Source organism: Oncorhynchus kisutch, linkage group LG24 (assembly GCF_002021735.2).
Source record: "Oncorhynchus kisutch isolate 150728-3 linkage group LG24, Okis_V2, whole genome shotgun sequence".
Classification (NCBI taxonomy): Eukaryota; Metazoa; Chordata; class Actinopteri; order Salmoniformes; family Salmonidae; genus Oncorhynchus; species Oncorhynchus kisutch.
This window is the reverse complement of record NC_034197.2, coordinates 23,558,867-23,586,188: the sequence shown is the minus strand read 5'-3', so window position 1 is coordinate 23,586,188 and position 27,322 is coordinate 23,558,867. Positions and strand designations below refer to the sequence as shown.

Here is a 27,322-nt window from a genome sequence, read left to right as displayed (position 1 = left end):
CACTGAAACACTTTATTGTTGTGGCTGTCTGAGGAGAGGGTTCAAAGCGGTGAAAGATTTTGATTGTATGTGTGCGATGTGCATTCCTTTGTGGTGTGTGCTTGTGTGCTTGTGTGTGCCTGCGTGTGTGTATGTGAGAGTGCATGTCCGTTTTCTGTACGCTAGTGCATGTGAAAATGTGCACTGTACAGTATGTGTGTCACATACCAGGAGCCTGGTAAAATAGCTGTAGAAGTGTCCATGCACACACATATCCCAGCATCCTATCACTTTGACTGGCCAGTTCATTTGCAGTGCACTTCATTAGTGGTTGCCGGTAATGAGGAAAAGTCATCTGGTGTAAAATGATCTGCCAGTTGGATAGCAGAGACACAGAGAGGAATGAGAAGACATGCCATCCCAGGCCGTGTTGGCGCTGCCACAGAGGGGGCGCTTGTGTTGGGGATTAGACTGGACATGGCACTGGGCCACCCAACATATCTCACCCCACATATCTTTCACTGGGCCCCTACCACACCCAGCTTACCATGTCCTCCCCATCCCCTGCCCCCCATAGAGGTGACCAGGGCTGGGTGTTTGATGGGCCTTGGATGGTGTCCCGTAATGTGAATCGATTACAGCTGGTCTTTATAGAAGCTGGCATTAACAGGAGTGGGGCTGGGCATCAGCCATTAGCCTCTGTGCCTGACTAAAATTACCCCCTGGTGCTAGAAGAGGAAGGAGGGGAGGAGTGGAGGAGTGGAGGAGTGGAGGAGGGGAGGAGTGGAGGAGTGGAGGAGGGTAGGAGTGGAGGAGGGGAGGAGTGGAGGAGTGGAGGAGGGGAGGAGGGGAGGAGTGGAGGAGTGGAGGAGGGGAGGAGGGGAGGAGTGGAGGAGGGGAGGAGGGGAGGAGGGGAGGAGTGGAGGAGGGGAGGAGGGGAGGAGGGGAGGAGGGGAGGAGTGGAGGAGGGGATGAGGGGAGGAGTGGAGGAGGGGAGGAGGGGAGGAGTGGAGGAGGGGAGGAGGGGAGGAGTGGAGGAGGGGAGGCGGGGAGGAGTGGAGGAGGGGAGGAGGGGAGGAGTGGAGGAGGGGAGGAGGGGAGGAGGGGAGGAGTGGAGGAGGGGAGGGGGGAGGAGGGGAGGAGGGGAGGAGTGGAGGAGGGGAGGAGTGGAGGAGGGGAGGAGGGGAGGAGGGGAGGAGTGGAGGAGTGGAGGAGTGGAGGAGGGGAGGAGTGGAGGAGGGGAGGAGTGGAGGAGGGGAGGGTGGTGTAGAGATCTACCTTTGTCGGCCGGATTTGTAAAGTGTGCCTCTCTGCTTGATTATTTGTAGGTTCCAGTGCCACTGTGAGAAGCTGCTTCAGTCCCATCAGAGCTGAGAGGTGTACGGTACAGCAGACGCAGAACAGGGAACGCCACACTACACAGGAAGGCTGAGAACCGATTGGAGAGGAGCGTGACGACAACATCCCAACCCATTCCAACGCTAGCCGTGCCAGGCTACTGCCAACCCCAGGACGCCATGATGATGACCGTAATGATGATGATGGCGATGATGGTGACATGTAGCTCCCTGCTCCTCTTGGGGCTCAAGGCCTCCCAGGTCTCGTCCAGCGGAATTCCCAAGACCAGCGACTCCTCTTCACCCTCCTCATCCTCCTCACACCCATTCTCCTCCTCCTCCCCTCGCATGAAGCTCTCCTACAAAGGTAAGGCCTGCTATGCTCCAGTTGCTATAATATAGAGGCATAGCCTTTTCATAAACACCTCTGAACAGTAGCCAGCAGGACTAATGTGGTCACTGTTGTTCTTGGCCGGGCTCACTGGAACAGGGTTGGGTTCTGTCTCGTGAGTCACTTCAATGTAAGATGTCAGCTCAATGATGAACAAACCCACACAAATTAGGTGCTTTTCTATCCTGCACAAAACACAAGGCCCCAGTGTGGGTTTACCAGCAGTTCAGACACCTACAAGTGTTCCAGAACTACTTCTCATCTACATGATGACACAGGCCCTGTTCGGAGAATGTGCCATTAAATCATGGGATATCCCTGTCTCAACGGTTACAGTTGAACACTGACAGGGTTCCCCAGTGAGAGAGGAGATTAGGCCAAGGAGAGCATGACACTTGCAAGGCTAGGGCTGTGGGTTTATATTCATTGAGTCACCCTTACATTACTGTGAGAAGCTTTGGATAAAAGTGTCTGCGAAACGGCATATATTTGTATTATTATATTATGAGAAGAGAATCTTAGAAGCCAGATCTTAGAAGCCCTGCTGAGACAGCTGATTCCAAAGCTGTAACAGAGACCAGGCTGCTGAGGGGAGGACGGCTCATAGTAATGGATGGAACAGAGCAAATGGAATGACGTAAACCATGTGTTGAATGTATTTGATACCATTCCACTGATTCCGCTCCAGCCATTACCACGAGCCGGTCCTTCCCAATTAAGGTGCCACCAACCTCCTGTGCCATTCTGACGAGTGACACCACTGCCCTGGACTGACCCTGGCAGTAGAACTAAACAACCACTTCCAGTTGTATGGCCTTGTAAAAAACGTCATAACCATCAAATAGGGACTCATTTATCGACATAAGCAGAGCAAAACACCTATTTGCTCTGATGAAAAATGTACATTTCAGGGCCCTTTTGACTAGGAGAGTTCAATGTAATGTCTGTATGATCCACTGTGTGTGTTGTGTTTCAGAGCTGCAGCAGTTCCATGGCGTGCGGCGGTTCGAGCTGGAGCGCTCGTGCTGTTTCAGCGCTCTTTTATTGGATGAGGAGAGAGGACGGCTGTTCGTGGGCGCACGCAACTTCCTCTTGTCACTCAGCCTGGATAACATCGCCAAGCAGGAGCACAAGGTCAGTCTGCCTGTCATCCATTAATCAATCAATCAATGACCAATTTACCCCATGCTATGTGAAAATGTTTACACTAATGTTAGTGAATATCATAAATCTGACATTTTCATGAAACTGAAAAGTAATTTTACATTGATATTTCCTGTGTGTCATTTGACATACATTCAAAATGGTCCAATGATCCATTTTTGTAAAGAATGTGATGTTAAGATAAGATGACCCAGGTTTGGACACACAGATATCTTTGTTATGGTAGATAATCATAGAGATAAGACAACACTCTGCTATGTCATGGTGAATTAGTGGTGCTCTAGCGTGTCACAGTTGTGCTGACAGACTGATGGATCTCATCTCACTCTTATCCTCTCGGAGCAGACATGGGGATCAAGGGTTACCATGGCGATTTGGGGGTCACACAATCTCTGATTACCTGTCAACACCTCTCTCACACACATGCACACGCGTTCAGACAGATGCACACACACACATACGTTTGTTTTACTATCCTTGTGGGGACCAAACAATTGACTCCCATTCAAAATCCAGTTTTCCCTAACCCCTAACCATAACCCTATACCCTAATCACAAACCCCTAACCATAACCCTATACCCTAATCACAAACCCCTAACCCTAAACCATAACCCTATACCCTAATCACAAACCCCTAACCCTAAACCATAACCCTATACCCTAATCACAAACCCCTAACCCCTAACCCTATACCCTAATCACAAAGCCCTAACCATAACCCTATACCCTAATCACAAACCCCTAACCCTAAACCGAACTCCTAATCCTTAACCCTAACCCCTAACCATAACCCTATACCCTAATCACAAACCCCTAACCCTAACCCTAACCCCTAACCATAACCCTATACCCTAATCACAAACCCCTAACGCTAACCCTAACCCCTAACCAGAACCCTATACCCTAATCACAAACCCCTAACCCTAAACCGAACTCCTAATCCTTAACCCTAACCCCTAACCATAACCCTATACCCTAATCACAAACCCCTAACCCTAACCCCTAACCATAACCCTATACCCTAATCACAAACCCCTAACCCTAAACTGAACTCCTAATCCTTAACCCTAACCCTAACCCTAATTGTAAACCTAAAATGTGCCTATTCCTTGTGAGGACCGTTGAAATGTCCCCACATTTAATTTGTTTTATAGTTTTACTATCCTTGTGAGGACACACGCACGCACACACACACACACACACACACACACACACACACACACACACACACACACACACGTAACTCACTAACCCATACCCTATAACCAACCTAACATGCACCCTATAACCCTACACTTTACAGGGTCTGTAGGTTCTTGCAGACTGTGTGAAATCTGAGTGCTGAGCAGATTGTTTGACTCTGTTTGTGGTTTGGTGAGATATGATTTACAGCTTGTTTTCGCACTAGTGGCTCTCTTGTCGTTAAAGCTGTTTTCGCTCGTGGTCGTGTGCTTTTCTACTGTGTGACTTGTGGATTCTCAGCTCTATCATGGTGTGGGGGCCAGGAAGAGAGGAAGAGAGGAAGAGTGATAGAAAGTAGGAGAGAAGAGAGGCGCTCCCTCAGAAATGTCCCTCAGGGTGGCGGGCAGGCCTGTCCCTGCTTGAGGTCACGACCCCAGACCTACCTCCATCCTGCTGCCTCCTCTGACCTCTGACCTGTGCATTTCAGATCTACTGGCCAGCCCCGGTGGACTGGAGGGAGGAGTGTAACTGGGCAGGAAAGGACATCAATGTGAGTAACAGCCACTGCTACCATCACAATACTTTATTTAGAGGTTTTAAACTCTCATGTTTATTCTGATATACAGCATCTCACAGAGGCAGACAGTACATTGGTTCCTGTGACTCTGAGGATGTAAGACTTCTCAGACAGAAATAAACCAGCTGTGAAAGGTCACTTTCCAACACTACTCTTATTCAATATCACCACCCAGTTAAAGCCACAGTATATCCGGACACATCTCACACTCTGATTTCCTAATCCTCCTTTTGCCTTTCACCCACTCACATAGAGCGGAAGTGTTAGTAACTACAGTGTGCTGTATGTCAGTGAACTAAAGGTTTAGTTGACTGGGTTGTTTGTGTTGGATGGTGAATGTGTGTGACTGTCCAATCCTCTCCATTGTTCTGACCTGGGGCCTGAACACTCCTTCCTCTGGCTGTAGGTGGGTGCAGACAGGGTAGGGTTCCACTGACACACCCTACAAACTCCTTAGGCCACTCAGACCACCCAAATATACACTTTGCACATCTAGCTCTCTCACTTAAAGCTAAATGTGTGTCTGTATGTGAGTGTGTGTATTCACATAATGCATGTTCGTGGATGTGCTTGTGTGTTCGTGCACATTCGTGCGTGCGCAGGATCTGTGTGTGAATGTGTGGAGCTCTGGATAACAGAAATCCCTAATCAGTATGATTACACAGCTGGAGGAGACCGACAACGAGCCCCATTCATAATGCACAACTGGCTCCTGTTTCACCTAAAAAACTGTGTGTGTGTGTGTGTGTGTGTGTGTGTGTGTGTGTGTGTGTGTGTGTGTGTGTGTGTGTGTGTGTGTGTGTGTGTATGCTGGAGAGAAAAGAGGTGAGGAAAAGACAGAATGAGCAAAGGAAAGAAGTAGGATCACATTAGGGCCCAAGATAAATGCTTTCATTGTATTTTCCCTCCTCTTTCTCTCTCTTCCGTTTCCTCCCTTTTCTCAATATCACATGGTGACCCTGACCATGTGTGTGTCTCTGACTGTGGACGTGTGCCTACATTCATCTGTGTGTGTGTGTGTGTGTGTGTGTGTGTGTGTGTGTGTGTGTGTGTGTGTGTGTGTGTGTGTGTGTGTGTGTGTGTGTGTGTGTGTGTGTGTGTGTGTGTGGATTAGGCAGTGTCATTATCTGGTCTCCTGGGTGTTTGCTCTGTGGTGTGTTGTGTTTAAATAATGACACAGACAGACTACACCAAGCATCACTGATTGACGTGGGTGTCTGAATGCACTGAGAAGGATGAAACCAGCTGTTTGTCCTCTCTCTCTTTCTCTCCTTTCTTTTTCATAAAATATGTAGGTGAGGTTTTGGTCTTCTGTCTGCATTTGTCTTAAGTCCTATTCGGCCGGGATTAGTTTTACTGGGGAGTTCAGGTGATGTTGGGGGTGGCAGGTAGCGACAGGTAGCGACCGCCTAGTGGTTAAAGCTTTGGGCTAGTATAAATCTGTTGTTCTGCCCCTGAGCAAGGTAGTTAACCCACTGTTCCGAGGCCGTCATTGTAAATACGTTTTTTTTCCCTAACTGACTTGCCTAGTTAAATAAAATAAAAATGTAATTTGGAGGTCAGGTAATGTAATTATGTGCACGAGCACAAAACACCACATCTGTCATTTTAGTCCTGTCCGTATCTGCATTGTCAGTCATTTTTATATGGCAGGAGAGTAACAATTCCAGCCAGAATCATTTACAGTTTTTTGGCAAACTCCAAACTCCTCTGTTAACACTAGTCCCATGCCAATCGAAATTCCATGCCAATCCCTGTGTTTTGAAAGAAATGTCGGAGTTTGACATGTGTTGCTCACGGTTTGAGCAAGAAAAGAATAACTGATTTGATACATTTTATGACGTGCTGCTCATAGCCTATAAATGAAGGGCCTAAATGTTTTTTTACAGTCAATGCTTTTATGACGTATACTGCGGATCGCTAAAATATTCCTCAATTCAAATATAATGGCGACACTTTACAAAACATGGTTTGGTATGGTAAAGAAAGTTGGGAAACAAGCGCGAGTTAACAGTGATGCCCTGTTATCGACCTGAATATCTTCACTACTAGAATAAAAACCTCCAGGCTTCCATCATAACTGTACATTTATTGAAAAAAATGAACAATTACTGGAGGCAGTTTGTAAAAAGAAACTATCCCGTCTGAATTGTCTGCTGGAATAACCGGGTAATAATTACATAATCAACGTTCTCTAGTAATACTAGTCCCGTGCGAATAGGACTTTCGGAGACAAGGTGGGCTGTGCCATAGACAGTGTGACTACATAAGCTCATAAGTCATCCGACTGTGAGGTCCTAATATCACCTGAGAGAGACACACACACACACACACACACACACACACACACACACACACACACACACACACACACACACACACACACACACACACACACACACACACACACACACACACACACACACACACAGTGATCTCACTCTTGACCCCTAATTATAGTGCAGTGTGTGTCTCTGCAGGGAGTGGCCTGAACCAGGGCAGGAAAGAAAAAAGAAGTTCTCTCTCTTTTCCTCTTTCACTATCTGTTTTTCTATCTGTCCTGTTTTTTCCCAGAGAAACAAAGAGACTAATTTCATTTTATGGATGAGCCAGGACTGTCTTGGTCCTGTCTCTCTGCCTCTCACAAATGTGCTCCGTTTTCACAGGGTGATTCTCAGCCCAATGTAGCCGAGGAATCAAAGTCATATTCTGTACGCACTTCACACAGTAAACAGGTCACAAAGGATGAGGACAGATCTATTTCAATGTCTTCGGCTTTCTGCTAGACTGCTTAACCTGCAGTCCTAGCCAAACGTTAACGTGAAATGTTGTCTGGTAATACATGGGATTCATTCCGGACTTGCTAAGTAGAATGGCATTGTGTAAGGGCAAAATAATTAGCAAGCAAAACTGTCCAAGGGTATGCTTTGGATTTTATTCATTTTTTTTACTGCTCAAAATTATTTCCTTCTACTGTAAAGTGCTTAATTATGGGAGCACCCTGCCACTGTGCACCGTGTTATTCTTAGTCATTAACATTATTAAAGGAAGGAATTTCCTGGATGGTTTCTCTATCCTGGTTCTCACAGAGCTCTATTGTACTAAACCCCTGACTGTCAGAGTGCCACTCTCTTACCACAGACCAGCCAAGCGTTCAGCACTCTGAGAGTGAGAGAGAGAGAGAGAGAGAGGTAGAAGGGGCTGGGGGTTAGAGAGATATAGGCAGTATGTATAGTATAGAAGGATAAAGACAGACAGACAGAGATAGAGAATAAAGAAGATGAGAGAAATGAATAGGTAGAGACAGAGATAGAGGTGGGAGAGAGAAAGAGAAAGGAAGGGAAAGAGAGAGAGTAGGATAAAAACAGAGAGAGAGAGAGTCACCCGCCCTTGTGTGCTGTAGTAACCTGCCCTGTGTAGCGGCTGTGATGTGCATGTTCTCAGTCAGAGGAGAGGAGTGTTTAATGAATGGGCTATTGTGGGGTCAGGGGTCAGGTGACCCATGCGAGTGGAGTCAGGGAGAACCCTGGCTTCTGACATTGGGATCACTTACTCAATTCCCCCCTCCCTCTCTCTCTTAAAGCCTCTTCTCTTCATACCTTTTTTCTCTTCTCACTCTCTCTCTAGCTTCTCACTCTCCCTCGCTTCTCACTCTCTCTCTCTCTCGCTTCTCACGTTCTCTCTCTCTCTCTTGCTTCTTACGTTCTCTCTCTCGCTTCTCACTCTCTCACTTTCGCTTCTCTCTCTCTCTTACAGTATTTTTCTCTCTCTCAATCACTCTCTTTCTCTCTCTCTCTTTTATCTCTTTCTGTTTATACCCTTCAACTCATAAGGCTTTATTGACAAGGGAAATGTGTTTAAATTGCCAAAGCAAGTAAAATAGATAATAAACAAAAGTTAAATAATTAATCAAAATGAACAGTGAACATTTCAAAGGAATAGAGATAATTCAAATGTCATATCATGGCTATGTACAGTGTTGTAACAAAGTGCAAATAGTTGAAGTACAAAAGGCAAGACTATGCTCAATAGCAAGGCCATGCTCAATAGCAAGGTCATGCTCATTAAATCTGTACACAGTTAAAGCATTTCTTAATTTTGGGTCAGTCACAGTGGTCAGGTATTCTGTCGCTGTGAACTCTCTGTTTAGGGCCAAATAGCATTCCAGTTTTTGCTCAGTTTGTTTGTTAATTCTTTCCAATGTGTCAAGTAATTATCTTTTTGTTTTCTCATGATGTGGTTGGGTCTAATTGTGTTGCTGTCCTGAGGTTCTGTGTGGTCTGTTTGTGTTTGTGATCAGAGCCCCAGGACCAGCTTGCTTAGGGGTCTCTCCTCTAGGTTAATGTCTTTGTAGATGATGGCTTTGCAATGGAAGGTTTGGGAATCGCTTCCTTTAGGGGGTTGTAGAATTTAACAGATATTTTGGGATTTTTTATAATTAGTGGGTATCATCTTAATTCTGCTGTGCATACATTATTTGGTGTTGTACGTTAGTCACGGAGGATGTTTTTACAGAATTCTGCATGTTGTCTCAATTTGGTGTTTGTTCCATTTTATGAATTCTTGGTTGGTGAGCGGATCCCAGACCTTACAACCATAAAGGACAATGGGTTCTATAACTGATTCAAGTGTTTTGATGTTCCTTTTGATGGCGTAGAAGGCCCTTCTTACCTTGTCTCTCAAATCGTTCACAGCTTTGTGGAAGTTACCTGTGGTGCTGATGTTTAGGTGGAAGTAGGTATGTTTTTTGGTGTGCTCTAGGGAAATGGTGTCTAGATGGAATTTGTATTTGTGGTCTTGGGAACTGGGCCTTTTTTGGATGACCATAATTTTTTTGTCTTACTGAGATTTACTGTCAGGGCACCCAGGTTTGGCAGAATCTGTGCAGAAGATCTAAGTGCCGCTGTAGACCCTCCATGGTTGGGGAGAGAAGCACCAAATCATCAGCAAACAGTAGACATTTCCCTCACCAATTGTTTGATATACATGTTAAAGAGGGTGGGGCTCAAGCTGCATCCCTGTCTCACCCCACGGCCCTGTGGAAAGAAAGTGTTGTGTTTTTTTTGTTTTTTTTGTTTGCCAATTAGGGTGTGCAGGGTGAATACGTGGTCTGTCGTACGGTAATTTGGTAAAAAGCCAATTTGGCATTTGCTCAGCACATTGTTTTCGCTGAGGAAAGAACTAACCTGCTGTTAATAATAATGTTGAGGATTTTCCCAAGGTTGCTGTTAATGCATATCCCAGGATAGTTATTGAGGTCAAATTTGTCTCCACTTTTGTGGATTGGAAGGACCAGTCCTTGGTTTCAAATATTGGGGAAGATACCAGAGCTGAGGAGGATGATAAAGATCTTAAGTATAGCCATTTGGAATTTGTGGTCTTCATGTAAGATACCCTCAACACCACAGGCCTTTTTGGGTTGGGCGGTTTGTGTTTTGTCCTGTAGTTCATTCAATGTAATTGAATGGGTTCTGATAGTCTTTAATAGGCTGATTCTAAGATCTGTAATTGATCATGTATTTGTTTTTGATGTTTGTTCTTTGTTATAGAGACACACATAATGGAGAAGTGGTTTATCCATACATCTCCGTTTTGAATAGATCACTTTTCGTGTTTGTTTAGTTTTTGTTGTTTGTTTAGTGTTTGTTGTTTGTTTAGTGTGTTCCAATTTCCCCAGAAGAGGTTAGATTCTATGGATTTTTCAATTACATTGAGCTGATTTCTGCCATCCTGTTCCTTATTTTTTCCGTAGTGAATTTCTATATTGTTTTAGTGATTCACCATAGTGAAGGCGTAGGCTCAGATTTTCTGGGGTCTCTATGTTTTTGGTTGGATAGGTTGGATAGGTTTCTCAATTACTTTCTTAGGTTTTTGCATTCTTCATCAAACCATTTTTCATTGTTGTTCATTTTCCTAGATTGGCTGGTTGAATTTTTGTTTTTAATAGGGAAGTTAAAGGTCAAATATAATATTTGGCCTTCCCTGCCAAATGTACACCTTCACTATTACAGTGAAACATTTGTCCAGGAAGTTGTCTAAATGGGATGGAAATTTTTGTTACCTAATTCATTTCTACACTACTTTCCTTCCATCGATAACATTTCTTAATATTATGCAGTTCCGTTGGCTGTAATGCCTCAGGGTTGAGTATTGCTCTGTTCAGGTAGACTGTGATTTTGCTCCAATCTGATAGGGGTGTCAGTGGGCTGACTGTGAACTCTGGGAGAATCTGGGTTGAGGTCAGTGATAAAGTACTACAGTACTACTGCCAAGGCATGAGCTGTAGGTGTACCTACCATTGGAGTCCCCTCAAAGCCCGTCGACTATGTACAGACCCAGCATATGACAGAGCTGCAGGAGTTGTGACCCGTTTGGGGGGGGTAGGTGTTTGTCCCCCTGTGTGCTGAGAGTGTCAGGTTAATGTCCAGTTCTGGCATTTAGGTCGTCACAGAGTAGTACATCTCTCTGGGTCTGGATGTGGTTCATCTCTCCATCTAGGATGGAGAAGCTGTCATCGTTAAAGTATTAGTGGAGGTTGGGCCTGTTGCTCTGCTCATGGCCTGGGCATATGTGCGGCTGTCATGTTGAGGTCCTTGCTGAGGGGGCGGAGGCATGGGTGGAGGGCAGAAGAGGTGTAGGTCTGATCTGGAAGGGTTTGGCCAGGGTTTGCTTGGGGGGGGGGGGGGGGGGGTGTATGTCTCCTTGCCGCTGGTGGTTCTCCCGGTACAGGTCCTTCGGGAGGGGTTAGCGCAGGTCTGGGAGGGTGTCCTGCTGGTCTGGGCGGGGTGTCCGTTGCTCTGTTACTCCTGTGTGAGGTGCTGGGGCTCCAGTTGAGGGTGACCTCACCCTTTCTCTCTCTCTCTCCTCCACATTGCCAAACATCAAAGCCTCCCTCTGTCTGCCTCGCTCTGTGTGTGTGTGTGTGTGTGTGTGTGTGTGTGTGTGTGTGTGTGTGTGTGTGTGTGTGTGTGTGTGTGTGTGTGTGTGTGTGTGTGTGTGTGTGTGTGTGTGTGTGTGTGTGTGTGTGTGTTAGAGTGTATGCAATAGGGCTGCAATACCAGAGGGTCTGCCTCCCCCCTGGTCTCTGACAACCCCCCCATTTCTGACCCCCCTTTGGTCTCTGACCCCCATGGTCTCTGACACCCCCAGTCTTTGAAAGCGCCAGGCTCTGTGAAGCCCTTTGTTCCAGACCAGGGCAGCAGGGCTGTGTGTGTCTGGGTTAATGAGGCAGAACTCCGGTTAGCAGGCAGGGCCAGGCTGGGCTACAGCGTCACTGGGTACATAACCCTGTATGTCACTCACTGGGGCGGGGCACAGCCAAACAGGGATAAAGACAGAATAGAGAGAACAGAGACGACTGGTTAACAAACATGTCTAAATTCTAGTTCAACATCAAACACTCACATACAGGCTTAAAGTTTAGTGACACGCACATGCACACATACACACACACACACACATACACATACTTGCCTATGATAGGTGGACTATTCAGTATATTATATTTATTGAGGAGATGAAATGACCTCTTATATATTTTCCCTCCTAGCATTAATAGCTGAAGGGTACAGGCTTTGTAACCCCCCAGATTGACCCAGAGGGACACTGGCTAATTCCAGAGAACAGGACTAGATGGATGAATCAGACACTAAGTTCATGTATACTGACTTATAGGCAAATAGAGACACTGACAGAGAGAGGAGCCGACACACACGAGAAAGAAGAGATACATTGATATCTCCCCAGTGTGGTGTCAGCTCTCTTTGTAAACCTCTTCTCCGGTGTTCCCCCGGGGTCCAGATGGATAAGGGGTGAAACCTGACCCTGGACAGACAGATGTGATGTGTGTGTTCGTGCATGCATACGTACGTGCGTGTGTGTGCCTGTGTCTCCGTGTGTGTTGTTCAATAGCTGGTGTCTGGGGGGTTACTCCACACGCTGGAACCAGTGACCTGCTCAGATGAGCAGATAGAGGAAGGAGGGAGAGGGGTGGGGGGATGGCCCCATAGATAATTACAGTATGGGAGTGGAGAACAGAACAGCTGGTGCCGCACTAAGGGACTGAGGGAAGGGGCAAGTGTAGAGTGGGGGAGTGGTTGTTAACCTCTCTGGCTGTCTCTATCAGAGGTAAAGGCCTTGGTCCGTCTGGTAGGGGTAAACATGGTTGTATGGAGTAAGATGGGTTCCTTTTAAACCTCTCCTCTCCTTTAACCTCCCTGTGTGTGGCTCAGTCACGGCCTGTAGAGTTTACTCATTAACTCAGGGCCCATTGTGCAAGGTGTCCCACCCTGCCTGCCCTCCCTGCCCTGGGCCTGTGGAGCTTGTGTTTCAGCTGCACACTGTTATTCCTGGGGGTCAAAGGGCACCTAGTGCAGGATGTTACGTCAGGGCTTTGTTTTGTCAGTGACCACCGACTTTCTAGAAACGCTGGTATGCTATAGCAAGCGGCCATTACGGGCCGTTGAGGGGTAGGGTTAGGTTTAGGGTTAGGGTTAGCCCTAACCCTCTACTATCCTCTATTCCATTCTACTCCCCTCTACTCCTCTCTGCTCCCCTCTACTCCTCTCTGCTCCCCTCTACTCCCCTCTGCTCCCTTCCGCTCCCCTCCCCTCCGCTCCGCTCCCTTCCACTACCCTCTACTCCACTCGACTCCACTCTAATCCCCTCTACTCCTCTCTGCTCCCTTCCGCTCCATTCCACTCCCTTCTACTTCACTCTGCTCCCTCCCACTCCCCTCTACTCCCCTCTGCTCCCCTCCACTACTAACTAATCCCTTCTACTCCCCTCTGCTCCCCTCCACTACCCTCTATTCCCTTCTGCTCCCCTCCACTCCCATCGACTCCGCTCTACTCCCATCTGCTCCCCTCTGGTCAACTCTGCTCTACTCTGCTCCCCTCCCCTCTGCTCCTTTTTAGGTCTGCTCTTCTTTCCTCTGCCTTGCTCCTCTCCTCTACTGCTCTCCGCTCTGCTCTGTTCTGCCCTCCCCTGCTCCTCTCTGCTCTACTCCACTCTGCTCTGCCTTGCTCCTCTCTGCTCTCCTCTACTGCTCTCCACTCTGCTCTGTTCTGCCCTCCTCTGCTCCTCTCTGCTCTACTCCACTCTGCTCTGCCTTGCTCCTCTCTGCTCTCCTCTACTGCTCTCCACTCTGCTCTGCCTTGCTCCTCTCTGCTCTCCTCTACTGCTCTCCGCTCTGCTCTGTTCTGCCCTCCTCTGCTCCTCTCTGCTCCTCTCTGCTCTACTCCACTCTGCTCCGCCTTGCTCCTCTCTGCTCTTCTCTGTTCTTCTCTGCTCTCCTCTTCTCTCGCCTCTCCTCTCTTCTCTGGCGTCACTGAGGCTGATATCACTGCCAGGAGGCCACCTAGTCATAACTGATGACCAGGATCACTGTGTAATACAAGATATCGAACAAGATACCGAAGGGGACAGTTTATGTCAGACAGAACGGCAGCAGTGGATATGAGGAGGGGAAGAAGGGAGGAGGGAGATGTGGTGCAGACAGGAGAAGAGAATAATAATGTTTTACAAGCAGGCAGTGTAAGATATGTGAAGAATGCACATCATTAAATGCATTGTGAAGGTAGAAAGTTAAAGTAAAATGAGGGGATGCTCTGTTGATGGAGCTTGTAACTGAGGGGAGAAGGGACATTGTTAAACTGGTGTGTGTGTGTGTGTTTGTATTGCAGACAGACTGTGTGAACTATGTGAAGATAGTGCACCACTACAACCGCACCCACCTATATGCCTGTGGAACCGGGGCCTTCCACCCCACCTGCGCCTTCGTAGAGGTGGGACAGAAGATGGAGGTAAGAGGCACACATACAAGAAAACACACACACACCTCCATCTTCCTATTTCCCAGTTCTCTCTCTCTTTCATCCACACAAGTAGAGACCATGGATGAGATCCTATCTGATCACCTGTTATATATCTATGATGGTTCTACTCTGCACTGTAACCCCCCACTCCCTCCCCTCTCTCCCTACTCCCTCGCTCTCTCTCTACCCCCCTCTCCCTCCCCCCCTCCCCCCCCCCTCTCCCCCTCTCCCCCCCTCTCCCCCCCCCCCTCTCTCCCCCCCCTCCCTCTCTCCTCCCCCCCCTCTCTCCCCCCCTCCCCCCCCCCCCCCTCTCTCTCTCCCCCTTCCATCTCCCCCTCTCCCTCTCTCCCCCCTCCAGGACTATGTGTTCAGGATTGACCTGTCCAAGGTGGAGGATGGGAAAGGGAAAAGTCCATATGACCCCCGTCACCCTGCAGCCTCAGTACTGATAGGTGAGTCTTACATTTCTGTCAGCCTCTCAGACAGAGTAGGTGGAAGTTTCTCCTTATCTGATACAGCGTCAAAAGCTTGTCATCCTCTTAACGGTTTAGAATGGTAAATAGTTTAGGTAATCTGATCCTAGATCTGTGGTTAGGGATACATTCAACCTTTAGGCTATCAGCCTACTCTACTAAATGTACTTCCTATGACTGTGATGTGTGCTTGTCCCACCTAGCTACCTAAGATGAATGCACTAACTGAAAGTCGCTCTGGATAAGAATGTCTGCTAGATGACTAAAATGTACACAAGTACACAAGAGCCTTCAAGGCGTCTTTTGGTGGTACGAGATGGCACTGCAGCCACTTACACAGGTACTATAAATTCATTGCGTAGCAACTGCATGTTGTCCCCCTCTCTTTCTGTCTCTAAGGTGATGAGCTGTATGCGGGTGTGGCCACAGACCTCATGGGACGAGACTTCACCATCTTCCGCAGTCTGGGGGGACGACCATCCATCCGCACTGAACAACACGACTCACGCTGGCTCAACGGTGAGTGTGTGTATGTGTTGAGTGTGTGTATGTGTGTGTTGAGTGTGTGTGTGTTGAGTGTGTGTATGTGTTGAGTGTGTGTATGTGTTGGGTGTGTGTGTGTTGAGTGTGTGTATCTGTTGAGTGTCTGTGTGTGTTGAGTGTGTGTGTGTTGAGTGTGTGTGTGTGTGTTGAGTGTGTGTATGTGTTGAGTGTGTGTATGTGTTGAGTGTGTGTGTGTGTTGAGTGTGTGTGTGTTGAGTGTGTGTATGTGTTGAGTGTGTGTATGTGTTGGGTGTGTGTGTGTTGAGTGTGTGTATCTGTTGAGTGTCTGTGTGTGTTGAGTGTGTGTGTGTTGAGTGTGTGTATGTGTTGAGTGTGTGTGTGTGTTGAGTGTGTGTGTGTTGAGTGTGTGTGTGTTGAGTGTGTGTGTGTTGAGTGTGTGTATGTGTTGAGTGTGTGTATGTGTTGAGTGTGTGTATGTGTTGAGTGTGTGTGTGTTGAGTGTGTGTGTGTTGAGTGTGTGTGTGTTGAGTGTGTGCACTGTTTGTCAGTGTGGGTGTGTAGCTGCATATGTAAGTATGTGTTGTTGATACTATTAGCACGATTCCTACGAGACCAAGTTTGTATCTCTAATTGTGTATGATTGTGTGTGTAAGTGGTAACATTTTCTATGAGACACACACATATAATGGCTCATATAAGTGAATGTATATTACCTATTGTGCCTTATAGTGCATTATAACACATGCAGTGTTTTCTCCTCCAGAGCCTAAGTTTGTGGGTTCGTTCTGGGTGCCAGAGAGTGAGAACCCAGACGATGATAAGATCTTCTTCTTCTTCCGGGAGACGGCGGTGGAGGCTCAGGGTCTGGGGAAGTCCACCTACTCCCGCATTGGACAGCTCTGCAGGGTGAGAACGCCACTCAGATTATACTGTACCTGTACTGTATTACATCTTATACTGTACCACACTGTACCATACTTAATCATACTGTATCATACTGTACCACACTGTACCATACTTAATCATACTGTATCATACTGTACCACACTGTACCATACTTAATCATACTGTATCATACTGTACCACACTGTACCATACTTAATCATACTGTATCATACTGTACCACACTGTAACATACTTAATCATACTGTATCATACTGTACCACACTGTACCATACTTAATCATACTTTATCATACTGTACCACACTGTACCATACTTACTCATACTGTATCATACTGTACCACACTGTACCATACTTAATCATACTGTACCACACTGTACCATACTTAATCATACTCTACCATACTGTACCACACTGTACCATACTTAATCATACTGTACCACACTGTACCATACTTAATCATACTGTATCATACTGTACCACACTGTACCATACTTAATCATACTGTATCATACTATACCACACTGTACCATACTTAATCATATTGTACCACACTGTACCATACTTAATCATACTCTACAACACTGTACCATACTTAATCATACTGTACCACACTGTACCATACTTAATCTTACCGTACCACACTGTACCATACTTAATCATACTGTACCACACTGTACCATACTTAATCATACTCTACCATACCTGCCCATACTTAATCATACTGTACCACACTGTACCATACTTAATCATACTGTACCACACTGTACCATACTTAATCATACTGTACCATACTGTACCATACTTAATCATACTGTATCAGACTATACCATACTTTATCATACTGTATCATACTTAATCATACTGTACCATACTTAATCATACTGTACCACACTCCACCATACTTAATCATACTTATCATACTGTATCATACTGTGCCATACTGTACCATACTTAATCATACTGTATCATACTTAATCATACTCTATCATACTTAATCATACTCTACCATACTGTACCATACTTAATCATACTGTATCAGACTGTACCATACTTTATCATACTTAATCATACTGTACCATACTGTACCCTACTTAATCATACTATATCAGACTGTACCACACTGTACCATACTGTATCATACTGTATCATACTTAATCATACTGTATCATTATATACCATACTGTATCATACTTAATCATACTGTATCAGACTATACCATACTGTACCATACTGTATCATGCTGTACCATACTGTACCATACTGTACCATACTTAATCATGCTTTATCATACTGTATTATGCTTAATCATACTGTATCATACTGTATCACACTGTATCATACTTAATCATGCTTTATCATACTGTACCATACTTAATCACACTGTACCATACTGTATCACACTGTATCATACTTAACCATGCTTTATCATACTGTATTATGCTTAATCATACTGTATCATACTTAATCATGCTTTATCATACTGTATTATGCTTAATCATACTGTATCATACTGTATCACACTGTATCATACTTAATCATGCTTTATCATACTGTATTATGCTTAATCATACTGTATCATACTTTATCATACTGTATAATACTGTACCATACTGTACCCTACTGTACCATACTTAATCACACTGTACCATACTGTATCATACTTAATCATACTGTACCATACTTTATCATACTTAATCATGCTGTACCATACTTAATCACACTGTACCACACTGTATCACACTGTACCATACTGTACCATACTGTATCATACTGTACCATGCTGTACCATACTGTATCATACTTAATCATGCTATATCATACTGTATTATGCTTAATCATACTGTATCATACTTTATCATACTGTACCATACTGTATCATACTTAATCATACTGTATCATACTTAATCATACTGTGCCATACTGTATCATACTTAATCATGCTGTACCATACTTAATCATACTGTACCATACTTAATCATACTGTACCATACCGTACCCTAGTTAATACTATTCCATACATTCATAACTTTTCCTTCGCCTCTGGTGGACACATCCAGTATACTGTGTCATTGACACTGTTTTGTATACAACATTGTTCAATGATTATTGTTCATACAACAGTTACATATTATTACGGGTATCTTGACTTTATAATATTGGTCTATAATGTCTATTTGGTTTGTTGTTGCAGAATGATATGGGTGGCCAGCGTAGTCTGGTCAATAAGTGGACCACCTTCCTGAAGACTCGTCTCATCTGTTCTGTGCCAGGCAGTGACGGCAGTGACACCTACTTTGATGAGCTCCGTAAGTAACCGTTAAAGTCTGAGTTATCTGATCCTAACTCTCACTCCAGGCTATATCTGGGCAGGGGATATCTACACACAACCAATGAAGATTCATCTGAGCTAAATGGACAGAGCGGGAGGTTATGTTTGTGTTTCTCTGACGTTTGACCTCTGACCTGTGTACCTGCCACAGGGGACGTATTCCTGCTGCAGACCAGGGACAGGAAGAACCCTCTGGTCTACACCGTCTTCTCTACCTCTAGGTCAGAGTTTAAACAAGGCGATGTATTGAGTTATTCTGTGTGTGTGTGTGTGTGTGTGTGTGTGTGTGTGTGTGTGTGTGTGTGTGTGTGTGTGTGTGTGTGTGTGTGTGTGTGCATGTGTCTTCCCACCCTGTGTGTTACTGTAGTTCCTGACTATGATAGTGTGTTTAATAGTAGGCCTTGTCTCTAACTGTGCGTCCCCTGCCTCCCAGCAGCAGTGTATTCAAGGGATCAGCTGTGTGTATCTACACCATGAATGACATCCGCAGGGCCTTCCTGGGGCCCTTCGCCCACAAAGAGGGGCCAAACTATCAGTGGGTCCCCTTCCAGGGCAAAGTCCCCTACCCACGCCCTGGCATGGTACGTAGCTCTGTGGAAATTTACTGAACGCAGATGGCTACCCGTTGTTTCCACAATTCACTGAACAGAAAATACATCCACCCCAATTCTGCAGGTTTTGCTGCGAAGACACAAAATCATTTTTTGTCGCAGGTTCAGGATTGGCTGAAGAATTGCAACCTTTACCTGGAGTTAACTCTGCCAATAGCACTGCTGGGTGATCTGAAAAGTCATAGTCATTCGATCAATAAAAGCAAGCGATGCTATTATCTGAGCATAGCACCATAGTAAACAAAAGAGAGAAAACATTTAAACCCTGCAGGCGCGACACAAAACTCAGAAATAAAAATATAAATCATGCCTTACCTTTGACGAGCTTCTTTTGCTGGCACTCCAATATGTCCCATAAACATCACAAATGGTCCTTTTGTTCGATTAATTCCGTCCATATATATCCAAAATGTCCATTTAATTTGGCGCGTTTGATCCAGAAAAACACCGGTTCCAACTTGCGCAACTTGACGACAAAATATCTCAAAAGTTACCTGTAAACTTTGCCAAAACATTTCAAACTACTTTTGTAATACAACTTTAGGTATTTTTTAAAGTAAATAATCAATAAAATTGAAGACAGGATGATCTGTGTTCACTACAGGAAGACAACAAACTCAAGCATGCTTTCTGGTCTTGTACCTCTATCAAACAGTACACATGAAGTGACACTTGTTCAAGATGGCCGTACTTCTTTATTACACAAAGGAATAACCTCAACCAATTTCTAAATACTAGTGACATCCAGTGGAAGTGGTAGCAAGTCCCTTAGAAATCTGGAATCCCAATGAAAACTCATTGAAAAGAGGGTGACATAATTAATTTAAAAATCTGAATGGTTTGTCCTCTGGGTTTCACCTGCTACATAAGTTCTGTTATACTCACAGACATGATTCAAACAGTTTTAGAAACTTCAGAGTGTTTTCTATCCAAATCTACTAATAATATGCATATCTTATCTCCTGGAGATGAGTAGCAGGCAGTTGAAATTGGGCATGCTTTTCATCCAAAATTCCAAATGCTGCCCCCTATCCTAGAGAAGTTTTAAAGATACAGCATTTGACAGTCAATGAAAATAATAAACATTAAGTTCATAGATCATAGAAACGCATATTCTCTACATACAATGTTTGGTCTAGGAATGACCTTCTACCCTTTTAACCTTTAGTTAGAGGACCATGTCTGTTTTTCACTTCAGACTCATTTAAATAGGCTTATATGTGTGACATTTGTTACAGCCTGTTTTAACTAATTTTAACCTCCCGACAACCTCATAATAACCTTATAATAACCCTAATAACCTGATAATAATCTTATAATAACCCCAATAACCTCATAATAACCTAACAATAACCCTAATAACCTGATAATAATCTTATAATAACCACAATAACCTAACAATAACCGCTGTGCTGTTACTCTGTTTGACCCCTTAGTGCCCCAGCAAGACGTTCGGCAGTTTCGAGTCCACCAAGGGTTTCCCTGACGACGTGATCCAGTTTGCGCGTCACCACCCTCTGATGTTTAACCCTGTATACCCCCTGAACCGCCGGCCAGTCTTCCTGAGGACCAACGTAGACTACAGCTTCACCCAGATCGCTGTGGACCGGGTGGGCGCCGCCGACGGGCAGTATGACGTCATGTTCATTGGCACAGGTAACTACTTATATGTAGCCCTTACTCGTTATGCTTAGCCTGGTCCCAGATCTGTTTGTGCTCTTGCCAACTGTCAACATGTCATTTTCAATCCAAACATTTTGCATGACAATTCCATTAGGAGTTGTCAAGAGAGCAGAAACAGACTGGCATCCACACTTATACACACTTATACTGATAACAGTGTAAGTGTGCTTTGTTTTCCCCACATTGGCACTTCTGTGTGTTATACTAAGTAGAGTGTATAAAATGAGCCGTGTGTATATGGAATAGTAAGCAGGGATAGAGTGTGTGATCCAGTCGGAAACCTGTCTGTGTTGTAGACAAAGGGACCGTGCTGAAGGTGATCTCTGTACCTAAAGAGAGCTGGAAGAACATGGAGGACCTGCTACTGGAAGAGCTAGAGGTGTTCAAGGTGAGAGGACCCATCCATCATGCTGCCTCCGTATGTATACATTATTGAGTATATTATGGAAGTATATAGTTATGTTTATATTTAGGAGTGGGATAATTAACCATTTATTATTCTCTGCAGGATGCCTCATCCATCATTAACATGCAGATCTCCTCAAAGCGGGTAAGAGACACACTTACCTCTAAAGAATCTGTTAAGCATCTTCTGAGGGGCATAGAAAGGTGGGGGAGAAAATATAAAAATACATTTGCAATGAGAAAAGAGCTAAGCGCTAACATAACATCCGAAGGATAGGCACCAATGTACGAGCTCTCCAAGATGAATTCCAAGATATTTAATATCCATTTGACTGTATGTCACTAACATTGCTCCTCTATCTCTCTCTCTCTGCCCATAGCAACAGCTGTATGTGGGTTCAGACACGGGTCTGGCCCAGGTTCCTCTGCATCGCTGCAGTGTCTATGGGAAGGCCTGTGCTGAGTGCTGCCTGGCCAGAGACCCATACTGCGCCTGGGACGGCACCTCTTGCACCCGCTACCTTCCCAACACCAAACGGTTAACACATTTCCAAATTCTAACGTACAACCTAACATGGTATCTTCCCAACACCAGATAGTAAACAACCTACAGTATATGCTATTTGCCCAACAATGGACCCTAACCAACCTTACCTACTACCTTTAAAACTGTGAACATCACCAAATCTGATCCTCTACCCAGTCAACTCTAAACTCCCCAACCCTACTCTTAGTGTACATACCCCAATGGACTACTACCCTAGTCATTATAATCACAAGAGATCAGACATAGCAACGCTTCGTACTATGTTCTATCAACACTTTGTTCTTGTTTTCCAGGCGTTTCCGTCGTCAGGACGTGAGGAATGGAGACCCCAACACCCTGTGTTCAGGAGGTAAGACTCTTTCACTCTGCTGTAAACTCCCCAACTCAGACTTTCACAGAAATTAGACTGATGTCAATAGGAGATTTGCAGAAAAGTTTTAGTTACACACTCTGATCTCAAGTTAGCATTCAGCGCACTGTGACCAGGATCTAACTCCCTCTCCCATGCTCCCACTCATAGAGGGCAGGGTGATTAGTGGGATTCTGTGCCATAATCTCTCTTTGGCCCGTGCCAAAGCCACATCCTGACCTCACTCACCCCTACATCCCAGACTACAATAGAGCATTCTGTCACTCACAATGACATGAATTATTATACAAATTACCCAAATGGCACGACATGGTGATTTCACACAATTATGTCATATCATGTGCTCAGTGAGGGCGTTGCACAAGAAAGGGAAAGGTCTGTGTGATTATCTCAGAGTTTGGATGGCATATTAACACCCATGCACATTTACTTACACTACTGGAAATAATAAGTTGTCAACCTCAAGACTGTAAAATAAATGTTGAATAAAATTGCAATCTCACATTATCTGATGGGGTACAGACCACCACAAGCACCGCGTGGCAGAGAGGAGGCTGTTTGGGGTGGAGGGGAGCAGTACCTTCCTGGAGTGTATCCCCAAATCCCTGCAGGCCAGAGTGACCTGGACCTTCCAGAAACACCCCCACAACCCCAGGGAAGAGGTGAGAGCACGTAGAGGGAGGTATGAAACTACTAGGCAAAATTACAGTTAACGGCTGTACAGTCGAGAGGTCATTCATAGTAACTCTTTCCCCTCCAATAATTATTTTTTGATTGATTGAAGTGATTTTTGGTTCAGATTGACTGTTTCAAGCTCTAATCTTCAGTTGTGTGTGCTTTAATCATCCAGCTGCGTCTAGATGACCGTGTCCTGCACACAGAGCGGGGACTGTTGGTAAGGAGGGTACTGAAACGTGACACGGGCCTCTACCAGTGCCACGCCATGGAGCACGGCTTCACCCAGACCCTACTGGACATCACACTGGAGGTAGTACCCTCTTCCTCCTCCCCCTCTCCACCCGCTGACCCTCTCCTCCGATTGGACCCCCGTAGCGGCGGCCCACCCTCCACCAGTCAGAAGATGTGGTACCGGGACTTCATGCAGCTGGTGGACCACCCCAATCTTAGCACCGTGGACCAGATCTGCGAGCAGGTCTGGGCGCGCAAGAATGCCCAATCGGGAAAGAGCTTCCCGGCTTCTCCTGCCAAACAGGCCCCGCCCCTCAGCCCTGTGGTCCAGGCCCCTAACAAGAAGTGGAAGCATCTTCAGGACATCCGCAAGGGGAGGAACCGCCGAACCCACGACGGGAAGCCCTCCCCACGAGCACCGCGAAGCGCAGGGGAGTAACAACAGTCAGAGAGAGGAGAAGGAGAGGGACTGATACAGACAGAGTTTAGGGAGAGAGGAAAAAAGAGGAGGAAAACAGAGGGACAGAGACTGATAGAGACCAAGGACTTATGGAGGGGGTCAACCACACACACACAGCACCTCCTTCTTTGTGAATATTTACCTTCCGACACCCCACTATCTACTGCCCCATGATGCTTCACTCTTCCCTGACACCTGACCCCTGACTACCACCCCTTGCTTGTATTGCCTCCTATTAATACCCCATCCTAATTCTATCTGCCCCAGCTGTCAGTCACTTTGTATGCACTCTGCTGGAGAGCTTCTGATAGAGACCTCACCACAGCAGAATAAACTGAACAGACAGCCAGCCAGACAGACAGACAGCCAGACAGACAGCCTGACAAGTTAAAGGATGGCTCAGTGTGTGTAACTCAATCTCTCAACGGAAATACAACTGGCTCATAACTGGAATATCAGAACGGAAACAGACATACACACATTACAACCCATGATGACAATGAATTTGATGATGATATGGATGACAAATCGTAAGATGGACAAAAACAATGGGATCAAGACAGAATACACATAACTTCAAATGCAGATTGATCCACGTAGATATAATCACATTTCACGTGTTTTATATGCAAAGATAACATAATGTAGACGTGTGCTTTGTGGTAGAGCTAGGCTTTGATATACTTCTTAGCATTTTGGTCCAAACAACTACAGATTGGAGAAGGCGCTATACTGTCATTCCAGTATATATAGAGTACTCACAATGAGGGTAGATTCTGAAGCAGAGAGAGTGTACAGGATCAATAGAATGGTTCTATTGTGATTTTGTTTTACAAAATGGCTGACAAGGTAGAGCAAGTGGAAGGTATTCTACGTATATGTTCATGGGGTGACAAGAAATATGTTTTATTTAGTATTTTATTTAAATGACCTGTGTGTATTTTCTGATTGTAATGACTTGTGTTGTGTGCTGACACAATGACATGTGGGAGTTGAGATGGTACTAGTGACAGATTGCTCAACATCAATGTGTAGGTGGGATTGCAAGGCCTTGTGAAAGAATAGTAGACTTTAAATACGACATCCCATCTTTGGGCTAAAAGCATGATATTTATGTGTGAAAACATCTTGATTCTTATTCTAAATGGTACCTACTTTGTTCTTTTACACTGTTTATGTAGATGTGTGTGTCTGTGTGCATGTGTGTGTGTGCATGTGTGTGTGTGTGCGTGTGTGCATGTGTGCGTGCGCGTGTTGGCAAGAGAGCTGAAGAGTGTTTCTGGTCAATTCCCTGCTATGTAATATGTCCATCATATCATAAACACATACAGACAAATTTCACCACTGAGGTGCCAAGAATTGCAAAAAATGACAGTTTTGTCTGAATTCAAGGACAATAATCAGGTACAATAAAACAAAATGATAAAGTACAGACATTATAAAAATTCCCCTCCTTGCTGCTTTTTCTGTAGGCCCGTCTCTGTGTGTCAATTACACAGGATACCGTTGCTGCCTTGTGTTCAGCAAAACCTGTTTGTCCTCTGTGAAGTGGTGTGAGTAGAGCGCAACCTAGTGATTTTTCTGTGTACAGACCTGGCCTGGTCCAAGGACTTTCTGTGGTGATTCAATATACTGACATATAGTCTGTTGTGAAAGACAAGTGGCTTTGTAAAATAAAACATGCTTTTTCCCTTATCCCAGTGGAATCTACGAGAGCGTTTAGAGGTATTAAATCCTGTCTGTTATTTATACCTGCTTTATAAAGATGTCATTATTAACTCTTGAATGACTGAGGAAAATAAGTTAAGTGGACTGTAGTTTTGTGCTCTTTAATTGCATGACCAATGTTAGTGGCTACATATGGACATTGGAGACTTTGGCTGCCTCCCTAAATGGCACCCTATTCCCTAAAGTGCACTGCTTTTGACCAAGGCCTACAGGGTTCTGGTCAAAAGCAGTGCACTATGTAGGGAATAGGGTGCCATTTGGGACATACACTTTGAGATAGCCCAAATGCCTGCAGATGGCGATATTGAGTCATTTCATCTTACCGTCCAAATGGAATGGAATGCAGCCGGCTGTACACTCATGTCCCACGTCGACCTGTTCGTACATAAAACATTCTCCATTCAGGCTACAAATGTATACATTTCATCCTTAACTTGATTTAATGGTGAGAAAGCAGATAGAAATGGGGAAAATATGCATACTTTATGAAACACCATTTTCCACCACCATGCTACAGTAGCTAATGCTAGTCCTGGATGATGCATATCGTGTTCAGCCAATCAGGTTGCAGCAATATGCAACATCCAAATATAAAATAAAATAAAATTGTATTGGTCACATAAACATATTTAGCAGATGTTATTGTGGGTGTAGCTAAATACTTGCTTTTCTAGCTCCAACAGTGCAGTAGTATCTCACAATTCACAACAATACACACAAATCTAAAAGGAAAATAATGGAATTAAGGAATATATAAATATTAGTACTAATATTTAGCTACTCTATCATGATGGTGGAAAATAGTGTTTCATAGTGAGTACGCATATTTTCCCTGTTTTTTCTCTCTACCTTCTCTCAATTAAATTGGGTTAAGGAGAAAATGGACACCTTAGCAGCCTGAATGGAGAATGTTTTATGTACGATCCGGTCCAGGGGAATGGGAGTGTGTACATTCCCTTTGGATGGTAGGATGAAACGACTCAATATCGCCATGTGCCGGCCTTTGGGCTACTTCTGAGAAGTGCGACTGAGTTGAGAAAGCACAATGTCAATATGGTTATGCTATGTATTTATGTGTGCAGATAAGCTAATATGATGTGGAGGATGTTTTTGTTTTCTTGTAGAGACTAAGGGCTCTATTCAATCTGTATTGCTGAAGCGGTAGAGTTTCCACACTAGAAATGTTAAGGCAGTTTCTGATTGAGCTGCCTTTAAATTTCAATTACGCTGTAACGCTGAACCTCTGTGATACGGATTGAATAGAGTGCTTATATTTGTACCATAGGCCTACACATTCTCCCAAAAATACCATCATTTAAAACATCTTTCTGTAAATGTTGATCCGGTTGTCCAATTAGCATCATTGTTCTTTACACTGCCCTCCAATCGCTGATCCTTTCTATTCCTTGCTATGTTACGCACCCCAACATTATTTCTGAGAGAGAAAGAGTGTGTGTGTGTCTGTGTGCGTGCGTGAGTGTTTTGTGTATATTTGGGGGAAAGGAGAGCTGATATTGGTTAAGGAGGAGAGGTGGTCTGTGAAGACAGTTCAAAGTTCAAGGCCAAAGTTGGCATGGTGCACTGTATTACTTCCAAAGTTGGCATGGTGCACTGTATTACTTCCAAAGTTGGCATGGTGCACTGTATTACTTCCAAAGTTGGCATGGTGCACTGTATTACTTCCAAAGTTCTTTGTGGATTGTTATGTCAGATCATTTTTAACACAATAAAATACCCAGTTACTTTACATCTGAGGAGTTTATTGTCATATGTCATCTACTATGTTTTACACTACTACTGCAGCCTTACATCAACAGCCAACAACTATGCAATTCCTATTTCGTACACAGGATGGCATCCCTGTATCGACAGAGGAGAGGGGGGGCTCTGTGCCTGTACTGTGGGGAAGTGGGAGCCCCGTTTCACTCTCCTCTTCCCATTATCTACAAAC

General features: G+C 44.9%; 1 protein-coding gene across 1 annotated transcript in view; it reads left to right on the top strand.

Annotated features, from left to right (window-relative positions):
• sema3b (sema domain, immunoglobulin domain (Ig), short basic domain, secreted, (semaphorin) 3B) overlaps window positions 1-27,118 on the top strand; it is a 78,541-nt gene extending 51,423 nt beyond the window's left edge. The window contains exons 2-18 of the mRNA XM_020459685.2: window positions 1,308-1,683; window positions 2,684-2,841; window positions 4,542-4,604; window positions 14,315-14,434; window positions 14,805-14,898; window positions 15,319-15,438; window positions 16,187-16,329; window positions 18,521-18,635; window positions 18,810-18,879; window positions 19,095-19,239; window positions 20,706-20,925; window positions 21,249-21,340; window positions 21,461-21,502; window positions 21,738-21,895; window positions 22,198-22,253; window positions 22,797-22,936; window positions 23,125-27,118. Of these exons, the coding sequence (XP_020315274.1) occupies window positions 1,497-1,683; window positions 2,684-2,841; window positions 4,542-4,604; window positions 14,315-14,434; window positions 14,805-14,898; window positions 15,319-15,438; window positions 16,187-16,329; window positions 18,521-18,635; window positions 18,810-18,879; window positions 19,095-19,239; window positions 20,706-20,925; window positions 21,249-21,340; window positions 21,461-21,502; window positions 21,738-21,895; window positions 22,198-22,253; window positions 22,797-22,936; window positions 23,125-23,622 (2,421 nt within the window). The 5' untranslated portion in view covers window positions 1,308-1,496 and the 3' untranslated portion in view covers window positions 23,623-27,118. The remainder of the gene's footprint in view (window positions 1-1,307; window positions 1,684-2,683; window positions 2,842-4,541; window positions 4,605-14,314; window positions 14,435-14,804; window positions 14,899-15,318; window positions 15,439-16,186; window positions 16,330-18,520; window positions 18,636-18,809; window positions 18,880-19,094; window positions 19,240-20,705; window positions 20,926-21,248; window positions 21,341-21,460; window positions 21,503-21,737; window positions 21,896-22,197; window positions 22,254-22,796; window positions 22,937-23,124) is intronic.
• Window positions 27,119-27,322: the final 204 nt, after the last annotated feature.